This window comes from Macaca fascicularis, chromosome 5, assembly GCF_037993035.2.
Source record: "Macaca fascicularis isolate 582-1 chromosome 5, T2T-MFA8v1.1".
In the NCBI taxonomy this organism is placed as follows: Eukaryota; Metazoa; Chordata; class Mammalia; order Primates; family Cercopithecidae; genus Macaca; species Macaca fascicularis.
Genome location: NC_088379.1, coordinates 188,883,139 through 188,903,110, shown reverse-complemented (window position 1 = coordinate 188,903,110; position 19,972 = coordinate 188,883,139). Strand labels below are relative to the sequence as shown.

The 19,972-nt window shown below is 48.3% G+C and overlaps 1 protein-coding gene and 1 long non-coding RNA gene across 4 annotated transcripts in view; one reads left to right on the top strand and one right to left on the bottom strand.

Moving 5' to 3' along the window:
* ENPP6 (ectonucleotide pyrophosphatase/phosphodiesterase 6) overlaps positions 1-19,370 on the top strand; it is a 120,904-nt gene extending 101,534 nt beyond the window's left edge. For 2 of the 3 annotated variants that reach the window (XM_015451064.3, XM_005556391.4), the window contains 2 exons: positions 10,470-10,593; positions 16,803-19,370. In XM_015451064.3, coding sequence (XP_015306550.2) covers positions 10,470-10,593; positions 16,803-17,008 — 330 coding nt within the window. In that variant the 3' untranslated portion in view covers positions 17,009-19,370. Of the gene's footprint in view, positions 1-6,416; positions 7,783-10,469; positions 10,594-16,802 lie in introns of those variants that run through there. The other variant, XM_074040805.1, reaches the window with a different exon arrangement.
* LOC123573670 (uncharacterized) lies at positions 2,047-7,989 on the bottom strand. Its single transcript, XR_006698399.3, has 3 exons — positions 7,779-7,989; positions 7,351-7,552; positions 2,047-4,078 (listed from the first exon to the last, which is right to left on the bottom strand). It is a non-coding gene; the product is annotated as an uncharacterized lncRNA (long non-coding RNA).
* Positions 19,371-19,972: the final 602 nt, after the last annotated feature.

Sequence of the window (19,972 nt, the reverse complement as noted above, 5' to 3'; positions counted from 1 at the left end):
TACCATCGATTTAAGTCTTGCAGACTTTAAGGCGGCGGCACTAACAGGAAGACTTCATTGAGTTCATCTTTTTCTCAGGATTTCTTAGAGAGGAGTCACTGAAAAAGATAAAGACAGGAACAGATTGTCTTTTTTTTTTTTTTTTTGAGACGGAGTCTTGCTCTGTTGCCCAGGCTGGAGTGCAGTGGCGGGATCTTGGCTCACTGCAACCTCCACCTTCCAGTTTCAAGTGATTCTCCTGACTCAACCTCCCGAGTAGCTGGGACTACAGGTGTCTGCCACCATGCCTGGCTAATTTTTCTAGTTTTAGTAGGGATGGGATTTCACCACATTTGCCAGGCTGGTCTTGAACTCCTGACCTTGTGATCCACCCACCTCAGCCTCCCAAAGTGCTGGGATTACACAGTCATGTAGTGGGACTGCTGACCCTGCCATAGTAAAGCAAGCCCCCTGGCCAGGGGCCCCCAGTTTGCCTCTGCCCCTGCACTCTTTAATAGTCCAGCTGGATTTCCAGCTGCTGTCAGTCCTTTCTCCGGCCTCCTGTCCTGAAAGGAGAGAAATCTGAAAGTGTTCTTATCCCCATAGGATGAAACAGAAAGAGGTAAAGCACAGGCTGCCTCCATGGGTCCAGCCTGAGCCTGTCATAGGAAATGGGCCTTCCTCACGGAAGTCCTACCTGAGACCTGGTCCCTGTCCTCTGGAAAGCCTTTGCCCTGCGTCTTCCCTCCAGGGGATGAAGATCACGCTCTTCCCCAGAGCACAGGAGCCCTGCCCAGGCTGGCTCCACTGGGGTTCTCAGTTGGACACCCTGCCACTCCCTCTCCCAGGGGCCTAGGGCAGGTTGGGTTGTCACAATGTCATGGTGGGCCAAGGACACTGAGGAGGCAGGCTCGGTGATGCTAAATTATGGGAGAGTCAGGCACAACACAGCAAAATGACAAGTGGAGAAGGGCAGTTTGCAGCAGACTCAAGCATACTCTTCCATCCCCCACTGAAGGCCGTGTGCATCAGCCATCACGCGCCTAGCAAACCAGCAGATGTGTGCCAAGTGCCGACTACATGTGATGGCCAATGAAAAGTTCTAATTCCACAGTGGGGAGCCACTGGGAGTCCTTGTCCCCCTCCCGCTCTCCCTGCTCATGAAGACAGTAGATACTAAATAAATACACATACCACACAAATAAATCACTGTGGTAAGGGCTGTCATGGACACAGAGATTGCCATGAAAGAGGGTACTGGGGTGGGGGAAACAGGAGCCCGATGTAGGTGAGGGGCTACGGGGGCCTCTCTGAGAAGAGAGCTTGAGGCTGAAACCCAGAGGAGGAGTTCTCAGTGGTCAGGCGGGAAGAGGAAGTGCTCTCCAGGCTGAGGGAACGGTCTGCTTGAAGAACCTGAGCTGGAAAGACCTTTGAGAGTTAGAGGAATGGAAAGAATGGGCCAGGTGGCCAAGTGTGGGGAGCCAGGAGAGGGGACGTGGCAACGAGATGGGGCTGCTTAGGTAAGCAAGGGACCATTGGCCCAGGACTTGGTATTTTTTATCTTAAGACTTGGCATTTTTGTGGCCGGGCATAGTGGCTCACACATGTAACATCAGCACTTTGGGAGGCCGAGGCAGGCGGATCACCTGAGGTCAGGAGTTTGAGACCAGCCTGGCCAACATGGTGAAACCCCGTCTCTACTAAAAATATAAAAATTAGCCAGGCGTGGTGGTACGTGCCTACAATCCCAGCTACTTGGGAGGCTGAGGCAGGAGAATCACTTAAACCTGGGAGGCAGAAGTTTCCGTGAGCCAAGATTGCAGCACTGCACGCCAGCCTGGGCGACACAGCGAGATTCCATCTCAAGATAAAAAAACAAAAAACTTGGTATTTTTTAATCTTAAGTTCAATGGGAAACCACAGGGAATTTTTCCAGGTAATGATCCATTATCTTCAGGGTAATGTAATTCACAGCTCATGGGAAGAACAGAGTCAAAGAACAAAGTCAAACAGGTCATGAGCAGTTCCATGAAAATTCTTACACTGACCCGCTAAATAGACTGTCAATGTGATTTCATCCACCTTTAATTAGTAATACTGGTTGCTGTGAACAACAATCTTAATTTTTCATGCCTGGATCATTGTAGACTTTGGAAAGAGCTCCCTATGGTCCTCCCAAAAGTTTCAATGACATACACATCAAGTTATTTTATGTTTTACACATAATAAATATATGGTTTTTTTTTTTATTTTGGTCAATAACAACCATAACAGTAGTGGCTATCTGGAATTAGGTACCTCCTCAGTTCACTCTCTCTGCATTGTGGATACTGCGATCCCAATTTTACTGAGTTAATGGCGGCTCATCATTTTAGGTCCCATGCCTATGGTTACAAATCTCTGAGCAACAAACCCAGGACTTGAATTCCAGTCTAGCCATGAAGCACACAGTCCCACCCAGTTCTTCTAAGATGTTCCAAACATTTCATCAGAATGTTCAATGCGTTTCTGACCTCGTGTTTCCCAGTTACAGACTCACCCTTCTGGCTTCTGTGGGGTCTAGAGCTACGTCTCGGCTCCTTCACACTTGCAGAAACAGAAGTTCTACCATCGTCCTTTTAAATTTTTTTTGCTCATGTCATACTGCAAAAATCTCTACAGTTGCTCCAAGCCCAATTTACCTCCTTTTCTTCTTCCTTACCCCAACCCCTTTCTTTCTTATCACCAACATGGGTGATTTGCATATACCAGAACCAAAATTTTTCTGGTTGTGAAAACAATTCTTCCATTGCAACACTTAAGTGTTGGGAATTTGGTGGTCAGGGAGAGGTAACCGAGCTCGCCCAAGTAACTTCAATCAGCCTAATAAATAATCAGTAGAATCCCTGGAATGCCCTCTCTGTGCCAATCCCTCCCTGTCCTTCAAAGGCCAAATCAAACACCATCTCTACCAGGAAACACTCAAGAGTTGCTAATGCTCTCCAGCTTGGAATTCCGTAAGACCTGATGCTACATTTGTTTGTTTTGGACTCTGCCCTCCTAGAGTGGAAGCTCCCTGAGGACAGGTCTTTGGCATCTCGACTTTTGTTTCCCATCATGAACTTGTACACAGTAGAGTCTCAGTAGATGTTAGTGGGTGGTACGAATTATTAAACATTGAGGCAGTTGATTCCTGACTCTACTTATTGACAGGTTGTTCACATGGCTGGTGTGTAAACCAGTCACCATGTAAACCAGTCACCAAGTAAACAGAGAAGAAAGTGAAGTCAGGCTTTCAACCCTGGCTAATTATTAGGAGCTCCAGAAGAGATTTCAACAGGGAAGAGATGTTGAAAGCACGAATTCTCCTTGCATCAGTTGACCCAGAGCTACAGTCCAAGGCCGAGACACACAGCCCTGAGGGGCTGATTCCTGCAGCCTCTCCTGGACAGTGTCCATCTTATGCCACCATGCTCATGAAGGTAGGATGGGGAAAGATTTCCCCAGAGCTTGGTGAAAGATCATAGAACATGGTCCGGACCCCTGCCTGACTTGAGAGAAATGCAGCAAATTCAGGCCCAAGCTTCTAAAGGAGGCCGATATTTTTCTCCAGAGGAGAGACTTATTTTGAAAACTGGAACAGGATATGAAATGCCAGGCTCAATTCTAAAGCCTGTGGTTGAACGGCTGTGAGGCCTGGACCCAAAATATCTGGGGAAATCAAGACAATCTAGAAAACGTGGCTTCGGAGCTTTAGTGACAGCTCGTGTGGTATTGTCCAGGCCTGCCTGAGCTTCAGGAAGTCAGATGCGGGGCGGGAAGCTGCATGCGTTCTGGTGGTGACCAGGGCCGTCTGTGTGAGCTGCATGGGAGCACAAGCATACCCTTCTCAGCCTGGCTGCAGTGCAATCAACGTGATTCGGAAAAAAAAAAGAAAAGAAGAAAGAAAACCCATCCACTGAGTGCTTTTCTCCAGCGCTTCGCTCCACGCCGAGAACGTCTGCGTCTCTGGATCCCTGCTGACTTTGCTGCCTGCAGTTCCCATTTCGAGGAGCAAGCAGTGTGTGGCCAGGGGGTCTCTGGGGTCAGGCCAGTGGTCTGCTGCCTGAGCAATTACATTCTGTTTTAGAAAGACAGAGAAAGGGAAATGGTTAGAGAAACATCTCTTTGGAGCGGCATGCGGCAAACACATCTCAAAGGCTCATAACCGCCACTCCCACGGGCTCCGAAGAGTCCCGCTGGCTGGAAGCCTCTTTGCAGGACAATTTAAAATAGCAATGCCACAAAATCCGAGAAAGCGTGGTTTATAATAGAAACCATATCTCGACCTTCACACTAGCAGCAAAACCATCCAAGCCAGCCAAACTGTCATCATTTCACCAGAGTTTTCACAGAAGCCACCCATGGCTTGAACATTATTGGTGACTTTTCTTAGACTGGGAGGATGTCAGAAGTGTATTGTATTTTCAGGGAGGTGGGAGGCTTCTGTTATAACCATGTCCTAGAAGAAAAATGCGGATTTTTATTAGGCCTCTAATACACCTTAGATAGGTTTCACCTTTTATTTTCATCTGACCAGATTTCAACGGTGTCCCCCAGTTCCCTGGAGACCTGCTGTGATGCCTCAAGGGAGAAAGGGAAGAACTTGGGTCCCTGACCCCACACCTCATGAGAATTATACTTTCAGTAGTTGAAAGGAGACATGATAGTTAAAATGTGTAACAACCAGCACCCCATGGGTGCCAGCCATTGAGAATGAAGCACCTGTTGGAGCAGCTGGAGGGCCGCCCTAACTCCTGTCTGTTGGAAAGCAGCCCTGTGCCAGCTAATGCTGTGCCTAATTCTGTGGTCCCTTGAAGCCCTTTGAACTTTGTAAGAGGGAGGGCCCATTTTGCTATGCCCAGGGCCACACAAAGGGAGATGAGGCACAGTCCCTGATCTCAGGCATTTCTCAGAAAAGGACAATCATCCTTTTACATGGCCTATGGCAGATGCCAGGTGAGCAGCTTCCAGGGGTTCCCATGCCTGACTGCACATCCCGACCACCTGGGGGACATTCAGAAGAGATTCCTCAACTCCTCCTGACCTGCTGAATGCAAATATCCAGGAGCCAGGTCCAGGCCAAGCTCAGGGTGGTCCTTGTGCAGCCAGCATGGGATGCACTGGTGTGGATGGTGAGCACCCTGGTTTCCAGCAGGGAGTGACGCTGTGGCCTCTGTGGGAAGAAGGCCAGAGGGGCAGCACCAGGCAGAGCAGGAGGGACCAGACAAGGCCCTGCAACGGCACCTCTACTCTGGGTGGGTTGCCAGGGAGGACAAGATTTCAACCCTCCCGCCACCTTGAGAGGAGTCATTTAGGGATGTAGGACACAGCTGGAGGCTGGATGTTGGGCAGCTGTTGGCCACCAGCCTCCTTTGCTATTCTTCCTGGCTTTGCAACCATTCTCCTATATATGGTGGAGAGAGACAGGAAGGAACGGGTGAGAAATATATATGCTCATGTATTCCAAAAATGCATCACGAAAAGACAAGTAAATGCGCCTAGAGTTTGCCAAAGCCACACCTTGCCCGTGTGCAACAGCAAATAATGAACATAGACCACTCGGTGCTCCCCGCCTCTTCCTGTCCCTCCACCCCTCCCTCCACCTGCACCTTCATTCCCAGCGCAGCCTCGCATTTCTGGGTGTGCTCCCCAGACAGCACAGCTCAGCTCAGCACACAAAGGGATCCTACAATGCTGAATGCAAACGGATGGGCCCTGGCAAGTGTAGAACAAACTGTATTTACTGGGTTTCTGATTTGGAGGTAAAGCGCGAATGTTGCAGTTTCTTTTCATTTTAATGCTAAGGATGATTAAGACAAAGGCCTGGTTTAGAAATTATAACCCTTATCTCATAATTATTCCTTGGCTACCCAAATTAATGCAAGCATGTAACAGGCATTATCACGGGGAGCTGGCGACGGAGTGCAGGCACCCAAATAGAATGCAGGCACCCGCATGAAACCGCGCAAGCCTGAAGGCAACCGCTCAGCCGCTTCTCACCGCGCTTCCTGGTGTGGGGTGATTTATTTCTGGTTCCTTCCTGTTAGAAATGATTAATTGGTTGAGGGGCTCATCAAGGAGGGTCCTGGCATTGCTGTCTACCCCTGTCTAGAGGAGGGGTCCTGGAGGGCACTGGGAAGCGCTGAGCACATCACCGTGGGTGAAGATGTTACCTAAATTCCTAATATAGTGCTGACTGTACAGTGGCCAACTTGTCCTGGTTCACCTGGGACTGTCCTGGTTTTCAAACTGCAAGTCTTGCATCCCTGAAACTCTCTCAGCTGCAAACCAGGAGAGTTGATCACCCTGTTTAGTTGCCACAACCCCGCTAGCAAAACAATCCAGTTCCTCTCCCCTTCCAGCTCTTCCAGCCGTCTCTCTCTGACGGCAGCTTTCTTTCCGTCTTTCCCACCTAGGTCATTCGAGGGCTCCCCTGCTCTTGGAGTTCCCAGGATTCTGTCACTGCAGAACCGTTGTAGTGACCCCACCCTCTTTATTTGGACTCCCTGTGTGGACTCCTCATCCTGATTTCTCCTCTCCATTTCCCTACCCCACTGCTACACACACTCACACACACATAAATATTAACACACACACAACACAGACACACATAAACACACACTCACATATACACACTCGTGCACACACATACATGCTTACACTCATGCACTCACACACACTCTCATATCCAGGCACATACACACTCATGCACACACACATGCACACACGCATGCACACGCGTGTTTACATGCATGTAGGACACATGCACACAGTTGCGTCCCCACTGACTGACTCTCCCACAGCCTCCTCCCGTGTCCCCTCCGCTGAAGGCCTCCCTGCGGCCTGAGCCTCCCTCCCTCCTTCAGGCTTGGGCACCCACTCCTGGTAGCGACTTACTCTGCAGTCAATGCCCAGCAGCTGCAGCCCCCTTCCTCCCTCACTAAAGCTGAGCTCTGTTAGGGGAAGGAGCCGCCCTCCACCTCTGTGCCCCCCACCCCAGAAGCCTAGCCGAGTTCCTGGCATGAATCCAGCGCTCAGTGCATGTCCGTGGAACTGAATAAACCAGCCCTGAAGTCATGGGCTTCTCCTACATGCTGGCAGGGATGTTCCACCGTCGCCTGGGACTCCTCTCACCTGGGGCCCCCCACTCCCTCTCTGCCCGCGTGGAGTGGATTTCCTCCCCACCAGATGATAAGTGGGGAGCCACCGCCTCCAGCACACGTTGCAGGAGAACCGGGTGCTTCCTGCCACCCTGGGAATTGGCTGCCCACCCTACAGTGGGATCCCACTTAGAGGCCCCCCTGCCCCTGAACACACACACACAAGCCCACCCTCACCCTTGTTTCTCACCTTCGGCCAGATCTGGAGGGCTGGGTCGCCTCCCGGGATGTCACTAGGTGGTGCTATGTGGCAGTCCCTGGGCCCTGCAGGGGCTGGATGGGGTCAGCCGGCCAACCAGGAGCTTCCGGATCCGCAGGTGGGGATTCCCGCTGTGGAGGTGGAGAGGCGTGTGGCAGGCCCTTCTTCGTAGGCCTGGCCTCAGCTGTATGCCCTTGAAAAGATAATGTGGGGTACAAAACAGAGGTGCTAAAAGTCACTGGCAGAGGGAAAAGAAGAAAATCGTCGCCGCAGCATTGTGAAATGAAGGCTGAGGCCATCACTTACACTACACAGTCACCTGTGCACCTGACCTGCCAGGTGGCTACGATTTTTTCCTCAGTAAGAGCAATTGTTTTTCTGGGGCAACTTGTTATTTTAATAAAAATGAGTCGATTTACCTATGACTAGAAAGATCCAAAAATCACCTTCAGGGCTGGGGTTTTCATGGCTGCGTGTGTTGATTTGTGGAATCTAGGCCGTCGGGCTTCATCTCTCTTGCCTCTGTTCTTTGTCATGGCACACACACAGATTATGAGGTTCATAATTGGTGAGGTCGTTCATAGCAAAAGAGTTCCACTTCGTGCTTCAGTGCTCTCCGCCTTGTAGACTGTGAGAGGGAGAAGCAACACATTAAATTAGCTGGTGAGACTAAATTGGGATGTGTTGTGATCATCACCATGGACAGATAAGGAAGAAAAAGAGAAAGTTAGAGATGCAGTAAGTGAAAGAAACCTTCCCATGGAAAAACACGAGCCACAGCTGGAGAAGGAGGGACGAGGGATGCGGGAAACTCAGGAAACGGAGAAACTTGGAAAGCTGCAATGCGAGGGGGCGATTTATGGGGTGAGAGCAGATGGCTGTGCAATGTGATATGACAGCTAAATAAGCATAAGCAGGCTCAGCCCTCACGACCCACACTGCCCGGCTGCATACGGCCTGGGTGCCTGGCCCCACCGCCAGGGGCATCTGCGGACCAGACCGCTGCCACCTATTGAGCACTTATTGTATGTCAGGGACTTAGCACACAGTCATGCCATCCCCCACAGACCCTACAAGGTGGCCAGGACCAGCAGGGAGACTGCAGCTCACAGAAGTGAAATAGCCAAGATCCCAGAGCTAGAAAGTAGCAGCTGGAATTTAACCTAATTTAACTGCACCAACCCAGTTCCAAAATCCTGTTAGTGCTTTGGTTCTGGTCACACTCTGTGAGTGAGGATGTGAGGTGCAAGGTGACACCTAACTGGCCAGTGCCAGCAGGAGCACTGCAGTGACCTCTGGCAGTATGGAGTGGAAGGGGCCCAGGCACCGGGAGACAGATGACCTGGGTTCCAGTCCCAGCCCTGCCTTGCACTAGCTGTGTGGCTCTGACTCAGTCACTTCACCTCTCTGAGCCTTAGTCCCTTCAACTACAACACGGAGGAAATGGTATCATCCCCACTGGGATGTTGTGATGGTTGAGTGGATGTTGGTGTCAGCTCTTGGTGGACTGCTTGGCTCACTAAACATATGATACTGTTACTAGTCTCGTGAGCCAACCTGTAAATTGCTGGTAGCTTAGCGGTCTTGATTCTACTCATTCATCATGACCAGCCTATTCTACCTCCTGCATTTGAAGTAGTAAATATTTGTAATATTGAAACCTGCGTAGCAAAGATGGACGGTTCGTCCTTGGTGAGGTCTTAGAAGAATGAGTGGCTTCTGTGGTACATGACTAGGCTTGCGCCCAGCCGGCTGCAGCCTCCACAGGACTTGCAAAGCCTTCTCTCAGTCCTCTATTTCATACGAAGTGAGCAGCTGTAGAAAATTTGGTTCTGAAGAAAAGAAGGGTGATGGGAAGTGATGGTTCTGGAACCCCTCCCAAAGGAAGAGTGGTTGAGGGAAATTAAGATCTGCAAAGCCTGGAAAAGGGAAGCAAAGGTGCCATCTTCCACTGTGCTCATTAACAGAGGAGAGGAGGCTGGCTTGGAGTTGCTCCCAAGGTCAGGGCTAGGAGGAAGAAGGGCAGGGTGGGCTGCATGGGAAAGGGCGCTGGAATGTGCTGAGGCTGGGCTCCAGCTGCTTTGCTAGGAAATGTGATTAGATAGATAATGTTTCCCGACGATTCTCCGTCAGCTGGATATCCCGCCATTCAGTTCAATGCTGACAACAATACCTGGAGTTAGAGTGGGCCTCACAGGTCAAGGGACTCCATCCCACAAGACAGCCCCCACTCAGATGCCAGCCACAAGTCCCAGGTCCCCAGGATGCCGGCACCTGTGTTTGATTTGGCTACATTCGAGGGATCACACTTCAGGTTTGATCATTCACTAGGACAATCACTGAACTCAGGAAAGCACACTACATTTAAGACGATGGTTTTATTGGAATGGATGGCCCTTAGGGAGGCACCACATAGAGAGGCCCGTGGGAGAGAAAGCATGGGAGGTGAGGCAGGCAGAGCTTCCACTCCCCAGGGGCTCCGGAACCGCACGCCCCGTGGGCTTCATATGGGGCTTCATTGAGCAGACACGAGTGAGGAAATCATGGGTCAGGTGATTGGACTCAGTCTCCAACCCCTCTCCCCTCTCCTGGTCTGGTTCCTCTGGTGGCCAGCCTCCACCCTGAAGCTGTCTAGCCCCCAACTCCAGGACCCCTCTCAGTAGCATTAATTCAGGTGTGGGAGAAAATAGCTCCTTTTAAATGGAAAGCCAAAGACATTCTTATCACTCAGGAAATTGTACCCCTGGTTTTCGGAGCTCTAGGTGAGAAACCTGGGACAAAGACCAAATACATTTTTTATGACACCACAGATACACTTTAACATCCCTTCTGCCACTAACTTACTATATTTAGTGGCTCTAAAACTGATTATGGGACACAATTCAGCCCCATGTAGGAAAACATCTTGTTAACTAGAGCACTTAGCAATTGAATAGGCTGCTGCCCAAGGTCTGAGCCGCCTGGAGCAGGAAGAGTGGCAGCTGAGGTTGGGTGGCTCAGTCAGTGTGCAGAGGAGGAAAGCGCCCCCTGCTGGAGGGGCAGCGTGGAGCAGATGCCCGCTCAGCACCACTCAGGACTCAGAGTCACGTGTCTGCCTTGCTTGGTTTCAGAATCGAGAGATGCTTCCGTTTTGGATGAACAGCACCGGCAGGCGGGAAGGTTGGCAGCGTGGATGGCACGGCTACGACAACGAGCTCATGGACATGCGGGGCATCTTCCTGGCCTTCGGACCTGGTAGGCGAGGAAATGACCAGATCCTCTCAGACCCCATTCCCAGGGAAGCATCTGTAAGGGGGGGCTATGGGTGCCAGGAGAGGCTGCAGATTTCCTTACAGACCCTCTTTATGAGCCAAGCAGAGCAAACCCAGCCGGTCTCCATGAAACATCTTTTGCTGGCTTCCTTTCAAATGCTTCTTGGGTTTGGCAAATGTAGCCAAATACTTTGCCTCGTAAATTTTAAATCCTGAGTGCAGTGAAGAAAATGTATTCCACATGTTTGTGATTCATTTTTTACCTAATTCATCAAAATGTTATTTCACAGCTATCTGATGTCCAGGAAAGCTTATCGGACACCAGGTTGCTGACAGCTGTGAGTCTCACAGTTGATGCGATCGCTTCTCAAGGTCTGGCTCTTCCACAGTCCTTTCCATCTACAGCACCCACCTCAGGGAGGCTCATTTAGTTTAGGGCCCAACCAGAAGCTGGGATGTGCTCAAGGGCAGGCACGGAAATGACCTTGAGCCTGACTTTGAGAATGAGCCAGAATGACGAGGGATGCCTTGGATGAGAGCAAATTTGCTTTGTCTTCCTTGACCAGATTAATTCCTAGGGCTGGAGGAGAGGAGAGATGGAGGAGGCCTATCTGGTCATTTGATTTAACAGATGGATCCCTGTCAATTCATACTTCGGAAAAGTTTGCCAAACACTCAAGATCTTACTACTACCTGAACACCCTCTTCTCCCAAAAACAAAAATTAAAAAGGGGAAAAAAGCATCCAACAGCCATCAGCCATCAACCAACCAGTTGACTGGTTCATGAGCTATCCTTCTTTCTTAGTACAGTCCCTCCTCCTGTACTAATTATAAGCAGCCTACCCTGATGCCTGTATTCTGAATGCCTTTCTCTAGATGTTGGTCAAAATGTTTCAGCCCCCAAAAGTCCACGTTTGCCTTTCAAATTATAGGTTAGATATCACATCTACAAGCTCTGCTTATCTCTTCAGTGTAGTAAGATCAAAGACGTATGTCAGCATCCCTTATTCGGCCTACCATGGTTCACTCTACTTTCCACAAAATCCCTGTTAAGAACTATGAGGTGTCAGTTTCTGCAACCTTCGTGGGTGCCTGAGCTTAGGAAACACATTAGTCCAAATTCCTTTCCGCATGTGATCCAGGTTCCCAAGTCCTCAAGGGAGCATTAGAAGCAGTAGCAGCAAATTCATGGAACACTAACAGGGTTCATGATGTTGGCCTAAGAGAGGGTTCTGAAGATGCTGCCTTTAACCAATAATGGTTATCAGGTGCTCCCTGTCAGCCGAACCCCAGGTCAGACATGCAGAGCCCCAAAGCTAAAGGAATTAGGAATGGAGCACGCTGAGGGTAACTGCTGGATTACATTGGATACATTCCAGGGTCATGGTCTCTCTTTGGGAGAACAGTAGTCAGCAAGGCTTTCATTCAAAAGTGTGGCACCCTCCATTCCCAGATGAGGGAAATAGGATCATGAATGCAAAGCAGTTGTCTGGGAAGGACTATATACAAATGAGAGTCTCAGGAATATATGTGTGTGTGTGTGTGTGTATGTGTGTTCTTGTGTGTGTGTGTGTGTTTCAGACAGTTTCTTGTCACCCAGGCTGAAGTGCAGTGGTGCGATCTCAGCTCACTGCAACCTCCACCTCCTGGGATCAAGCAATTCTCTTGCCTCAGCCACTTTAGTAGCTGGGACTATAGGAGCCCACCACCATGCCTGGCTAATTTTTGTATTTTCAGTAGGAAGACGGGGTTTCACCATGTTGGCCAGGCTGGTCTCAAACTCTTGACCTCAGGTGATCCATCTGTCTCAGCCTCCCAAAGTGCTGGAATTACAGACGTGAGCCACTGTGCCCAGCCGAGTCTCAGGAATATTTTAAAGCAGAACCAAATCTAGCCCCAAATTTTAAACAAGGTACCCAAAGCTGCATTAGCTTAAAGTTAAAATTCAGTGAAGAGATTCTGTCCATTAACAGAGGCCTCCGTCATAGGCTCCTTTAAGACTAAAAGCTCCCAGTCTTTTACGGACAGATAGATGACCCCTGATGAAAATGGACTGGGCTAATTGCAAAATGTTTCCAGGCAGATACAGCATCGAGAGCCTCCCGCAAACCATCACATTCTGGCTCCAGTTCTCATGAAAAATTAAACAGCTTTACACACTGGCTGTTTACTGAGAAGAAAATTTAAGAGCAAGGCCTTTCATAGCTATCTAGCTGCACTTTGAGATAAAGGTGCATCCCTCCTGATTAACTGTATGTGCTTCTTGCTTAGGGAGAAAGCTGAGCATCACTGCAGCTGCCCAGATGCTGCCTTAGAAGTCAATGAGTCTGGTCCAGCAAAGAGAAAGGGAAGTAATTCTGCAGGAGAGCTTTTCTCTCGTTAATCCCAGTTTCTAATTTGAACGGTCTAATCTTGCCCTAGAGAACTCCACGTTCGAGATAAGACAGCAGGAGTGTGAGTCGGTGAGCTGCCTGAGAGCTAGCAAGCCTCACTGGGAAAGCAGCCCCCGGTGGCCAGGCACAGTGTAAGCCTGCAGAACCTCCTCTCTGTAAGAGACACATCTTCTCTAATAACCAAGAAAATGTAAACGCGCGAGGATAACTTGGACTCTCAGTCCATGTCTGAAGTGCCATCTTGAGCTAGTAGAGCCTGTCTGAGTCCTCAGTTGGATCAGGCGTTGTTTTGCTATTCAGGAATTTTCTAAAAGCTTTCTCATTTCAGCCTGGATCGTTTCTGCGCTGAGCCCAAAGCACTAACCCTGCAGAACAGGAGGCCATGAACTAGATGGGATGGGAAAGAAACCTCAATTCTCCTCTCTGCTTAAATGCACAGAATTTGATTTCATATTTTCAGTATAAAAAGATAACATTTTCTAATACTTTTGTCAGAAGAATTTGATCTCAGTTTTTCCTGTGAAGTGTTAAAGAAGAGGATTTTTGTTTTGTTTTGTTTTTTAGAGACGGTCTCTCTCTGTCATCAAGGCTGGAGTGCAGTGACATGATGACTCACTTGTAGCCTCTATCTCCTGGGTTCAAGAGATCCTCCTGCCTCAGCCTCCTGAGTAGTTGGGACTACAGGCACACACCACCGCACCTAGCTAATTTTTTTATTTTTGCAGAGTTGAGGTCTTGCTATATTGCCCAGGCTGATCTTGCACTCCTCAGCCTCAAGCCATCCTCCTGCCTCAGCCTCCCAAAGTGCTGGGATTACAGGTGTGAGCCATAGTACCCATCCAGAAGTAGGTATTTGAAAGGCTGGGGGGCACCTGGGCTTATTATGGTCCACTGTCTCATATGCCCTCCTACCCACACACAGCCAGGCATGGCCCCATGTGGCAGTAGGATTAGCACATCCAGGTCACATGAGAAGAAGGAGATAGAAGAGTTGCTTCCATGTCACTGGAACAACCGTTCCACTGGTTTCTCATGCTGCAGTTGATTCCTCGGATGGGAAGTGTAACCACTATCCTCTTCTGATTGTCTGATTTGCCTCCATACTGAGAGGGGCTGGGATATTGGGGCAGCCCTTCCTTTCTCCTCTCTGGGCAGGTTTTACGTTGTTATTATTATTATTATTAATAATAATTATTTTGAGACAGAGTCTCGCTCTGTCACCCAGGCTGGAGTGCAATGGCACAATCTTGGCTCACTGCAACCTCCGCCTCCCCAATTCAAGCAATTCTCCTCCTTCAGCCTCCTGAGTAGCTGAGATTACAGGCGCCTGCCACCACACCCGGCTAATTTTTGTAAATTTTGTAGAGACGGGGTCTCACCATGTTGGCTAGGCTGGTCTTGAACTCCTGACTTCAGGTGATCTGCCCACCTTGGCCTCCCAAAGTGCTGGGATTATAGGCTGAGCCACCGTGGCTAACCAGGTTTTACATTTTTTAAAACCAATTTTTACTTTGAGGAGAAGCTGACCCTTATCCTCCATGCCCCTGAAGAAAAGTGAACCCTCCAAATAATTTACAAAGTGAATATATTCAAACCACAATTTGCCCTTGTCATACATATTTATTAATAATAGCAGTGACCATTTACTGAGTATACACAACGTGCCAGGAATGACGACTTTCTATGCCTATTTCCTGAGGTCACCCAGCTAGTGCATGCTGGGGGCAGGCTGGTGGTGGAGCCCACACACCGCTTTATATTGCATTCAACTTTAATTCTCCAAAGGGAGCAACACGTGCTACTTGGGCAGTTGCCCTGGATCTAACCTACTATGTGGCAGAAGTGTCTATATTTACCTTTTTTCCAGTGTATAATTCCAGGATAAATAGAGGAGCAGAATTTGGCGCTGATGCCTCTGGAATAGATTGCCGTGTGGTGTTGTTTGTCTGCTTTTTAACAGAAGTATTTATGATTATTTAGCGAAGCAGTTATAAAGATTATTTTCTAATATCTTAAAAAACTTGGCTTTACAGCCCCCAAACAACTCATTTCCTTCAAAAGTTGTAGGGGAACTAAAAAGCACAGGCACAGGCCTTTATCAACGGATCAAATCTCCTCCCTCAATTCAACCTTAACGTAGCATTGGGTATTTTGTTGGAAGCTCTGGTTTGGGTCCTAAAAGTGAAGCTTCTTATGTGTATTACTAAAATCTTACATTCACTCTTTAAATGGACAAGTGCTTTGAATTCTGCCTCTCATTTGCCCCCTGAAGAGGAGGAGAAATCCCTTGATTGAAATCCCTCCAAAGGCTTGCGGAGTCACCCTCGGCGCCCCTCGCTCACCATGCTGGGCATGGCCACCTTACCTGTCTGTTCTTACCCGACTCTCGAGCTTGGGGTCACTCTGGGCAGAGGCACAGTGGTCATGTCCATTAGATCCCTGAGAGCCTGCACATGGATCCCTGATTCAGATGCCAGTTTGCTCATTTTCCACATGGCTAATTTATTTTATCTGTTGGTAAAATGCTCCCCAAGAGTGTTCCACTCATCTTCCAAATGTATTTAGGAAACCATCGCCGTGGCTGCTGAGCTAGCCAGCACCGAGAAAACTGTACAGTTTCCCATTCCATCAAGACCTGTGACCTCGACGGGGCAGCAAAGTGAGAAAACATTCTTGAGTTACCATGTGGCCTCTGCAGTGGACACTGGCACTCTGGCTGTCGTGTGGTCTCTGCAGTGGACACTGGCACTCTGGCTATCCTGCGGTCTCTGCAGTGGACACTGGCAGTCTGGCTGTCATGCGGTCTCTGCAGTGGACACTGGCAGTCTGGCTGTCGTGCGGCCTCTGCAGTAGACACTGGCAGTCTGGCTGTCGTGCGGCCTCTGCAGTGGACACTGGCAGTCTGGCTGTCGTGCGGCCTCTGCAGTAGACACTGGCACTCTGGCTGTCGTGCGGCCTCTGCAGTAGACACGGGCAGTCTGGCTGTCCTGCGGTCTCTGCAGTGGACACTGGCACTCTGGCTGTCGTGTGGCCTCTGCAGTAGACACTGGCAGTCTGGCTGTCGGTCCTGGCTAGATAGATGTTCTGGAAGATGACATAGCATTTAATTTGGTTAAGGGCAAGACAGTCACTCTGTGGCCATACAGGCTCTACTGCGCTCTGCAGACATGGAGAAGCATCAGATGGCTCTTCAGCCTCCCCCAGCCTCCCAAAGAAAGTGCTGTTGTCACAAAGAGAGCACAGTTACGCACAAAGAAAATCTGTTTGCTGATTACCTTTTTTTTTGAGACAGGATCTCGCTCTCTCATCCAGGCTGGAGTACAGTGGCACCATCGTGGCTCGCTGCAGCCTTGAACTCTTCGGCTTAAGTGATCTGCTTGCCTCAGCCTTCCGAGTAGCTGGGAGCACACCACCATGCCTGGTTTAAAAAAATTGTTTTAGAGATAGAGTCTTGCTCTGTTGCCCAGGCTGGTCTCAAACTCCTGGGCTCAAGCAATCCTCCCTTCTCGCCCTCCCAACTTGCTGAGACTATAGGTGTGAGCCCCCAAGCCTGGCTCTGCTGCTTGTCTTTTAAAGAAATTCATCTCCATGAGCCATAGAAAGCTATTTCCCTTTCTAACCTACAGCCTTCCAGATACCCTTCTATGTTCACACTCTCTAGGCCACATCCCACTGATGGAGCTGATTCCCTAATCTCAACGCCACCTGCAGCCTGAGTGTAATTCTTCTTTATTGCGTTCAGCCCACCTGTGCCCCAGAGCTGCCATGACAACTTGTTTGTTTGCCTTTCCCTTTCAGATTTCAAATCCAACTTCAGAGCCGCTCCTATCAGATCGGTGGACGTCTACAACGTCATGTGCAACGTGGTGGGCATCACCCCACTGCCCAACAACGGGTCCTGGTCCAGGGTGATGTGCATGCTGAAGGGCCGCGCCAGCACCGCCCCACCTGTCCAGCCCAGCCACTGGGCCCTGGCCCTGATCGTTCTTTTCCTGCTTGCATAACTGATCCTATTGCTTGTCCCAAAAAAAAAACACCACCATCAGCAAAGTGGGCCTCCAAAGCCAGATGATTTTCATTTTGTGTGTGAATAATAGCTTCATTAACACAATCAAGGCCATGCACATTGTAAATATATTATTCTTGGATAATTGTATACATAAAAGTTCCTACTTGTTAAAAAAAGATACAAACCTTGTTTTTCCAGAAGGTAGAAAAATCCTAGCTTTCCATTTGTTCAGTTATGTGTCATTTTCTCCTTTCTTTTCACATTACTCAGGATGAACTCTCTGAGCAGGGACCTGCTCCTGCAGCAACCAAACTTGGAGTGGACATTGCAGACAGATGCGGCTCTGGGGCCCTCCCTGTCCCACTTTGCACAAAGGAGCCCCTCAGACCAGGCCCTTGTCTGTGCCCTGTCCACACCCAGGAGCCATCCTCAGTGTCTGTGGCCACAATCCTGTACTGTCCCTTCCATCCCTGATAAAAGGAGGTCTACACGAAAGCAAAAGCTACTGTCTATTTCTGACCCAGCTCATGGAATTTTTTCATCTGATACTGAGTTCCAGAAAAGACATAACTTAGCATGGATCACCAATCAATCAAAAAATAAAGAAATCACTAAGGATTGGAGAACTCACAGAACAAGGTGAAAGACATGAGTCCCCTCCCAGTCTGAGTGCACAAAAATTTCTCCCTTGCTTCTGATGAGGAGCAGAAAAGCTTCTGATGGACATGGATTTCTGTGAGACTTATCACACATAGTACATCATGGCATGAAGCCTGGCACATAGCAGGCCCTGCTTGTTGACGGACGGATGAATGGCCTGCCTGGCTGCCTGCCCTGCCCATCTACCTGTGCAAAGGCTTCCTCAGACACTGCCACTCTGTGGCTCCCAATACAGGGTGCAGACAAGAGCAATTCCTGACATGGTAGTATAGGCTGGGAAAGCACTGGCTCACTGATGAGAATGTGGAGGCATCAGCAAGGATCTCAGTGGGTTGCTTGGAGAGGTGATGCACTAAGTCTCAGTCCTGGGCACCAGTACTCCTGCAGCACGGCTTGCTTAATGACAGTCTTTGAGTGGCATAGAACTCCAAAGAAAATGGTGCTTGGTGGAGAAAGGAGAGAGCACAATGGAGCAGAATCCCAGTCACTGACCAATTAACTGGTCATTTGATTAGGAAACAGTTTGGCCAAAGTACCACCTTTGAGACCTAAGTTCTTTTGATACCCTTGAGAAGAGCCATGGAGCCTGAGTTGAAATATTTTTAGCGTAGTCATCTGTGTTTGCTCTAGGAGAACTTGTAACACAAGAGACAACTGCCTTTTTACATGGTCATTCATACCTATATACATATATATATACTTGCATACACTATTATTGCATTAAAAAATGAGTTTGGGCTGGGCATGGTGGCTCACACCTGTAATTCCAACACTTTCAGAGGCCAAGGAGGGATGAAAGAACCCTTGAGGCCAGGAGTTCCAGACTAGCCTGGGCAATACAGGGCGACCCCCATCTCTACAAAACATAAAAGATTTTTAAAAAATTAGCCAGGCATCGTGGCACACACTTGTGGTCTTAGCTACCCGGGAGGTGGAGGCAGGAGAATCACTTGAGCCCAGGAGGTCAAGGCTGCAGTGAGCTTTGATCACACCACTGCACTCCAGCCTGGGCAACAGAGCAAGACCCCATCCCCCAACCCCCCCAAAAAAAGAGAAAGAAAAAAAAAGTTTGCACTAATTGAGGTACATCTGCAAATGAGACTTTTTGTTGGGAAAAGGCAACATGCCAGGTCTCCTCAGGACGATGGAGGCCTCATATGGTGTGTTACCTTGAAAACTGAATATCAACGTTCACCTTGATTCAGGAAGACTGCGTGCTGTCTCCATGCCATGAATCATGAGAGCAAAGGATTACTGCTTAAAAATACTGAATTTACGTTCACAAAAGATTTCTAAGGATTTATGTAATGTGTTTTAAAAGCGCCAGTAAACCATCGGATCAACTGGAAAGAAGGCGACTCTTCAGCCTTTGTTATCTAGCTGAAAACAAATGAGAACTTTCAAAACATTGGCAGTAGTTGTTGAAAAAGACATCTATTGTTCAGAGTTTCTTTCTCCTTAAAGGACGGTGTTCAAATGAATTCGGCGGAGCCCACTTTCCTCCATTGTGAAGGCAGAAACCCCAAGAGATACTCAGATGATTAAATTAAAAGTGGATCATCAAACTCAAGAGAGGCATAAACTTAGACATAGTCTTGCATTTTTGTCTTTCCTGAACTCTTCTGCCATTTTCCTCCTTCACTTGTCCTGAAAATCTGCAAGTTACATAATAAAATTTTAGATATTTGTCTGACAAAGTGTAATTACTCAACTGAATAAATGACTGAGAACAAGTTACAAAAGGAATCATGAATCCTGGTAAACAATAAAGAAAATTCAGACACTGAGGGTAAAAAAGAAAACTTTTTACTTAAATAATGCATACATTTTTGATGGCTTAATTATTTGGTAAAAATTTGTTCCCTTTTATTTTTGTTTTAAAAGTACATTGTTCTCCTTAGGAAAATTCCACTTTCTCTAAATGTGTTTTTTTCCATAGGAGTAAAATCTGCTAGGAATATATATAGACACTTTTTCTCCTGGATTACTTTTCAACTTCACTGCTGATTCCAGGACAAAGATAATTGGGTTGGTCTACTGAGAACAAATGAAAGGAATGAGCCTCAGATTAAAGATGAGATGACTTTTTAATAATCGCCATTCTGACTGGCATGAGATAATATCTCATGGCAGTTTTGATTTGCATTTCTCTAATGATCAATGATAATGAAGTTTTTTTCATAGGCTTGTTGGCTACATGAGTGTCTTCTTTTGAGAAGTGTCTGTTCATACCCTTTGCCCACTTTTTGATGGGGTTGTTTTTTTCTTGTAAATTTGTTTATGTTCCTTGTAGATTCTG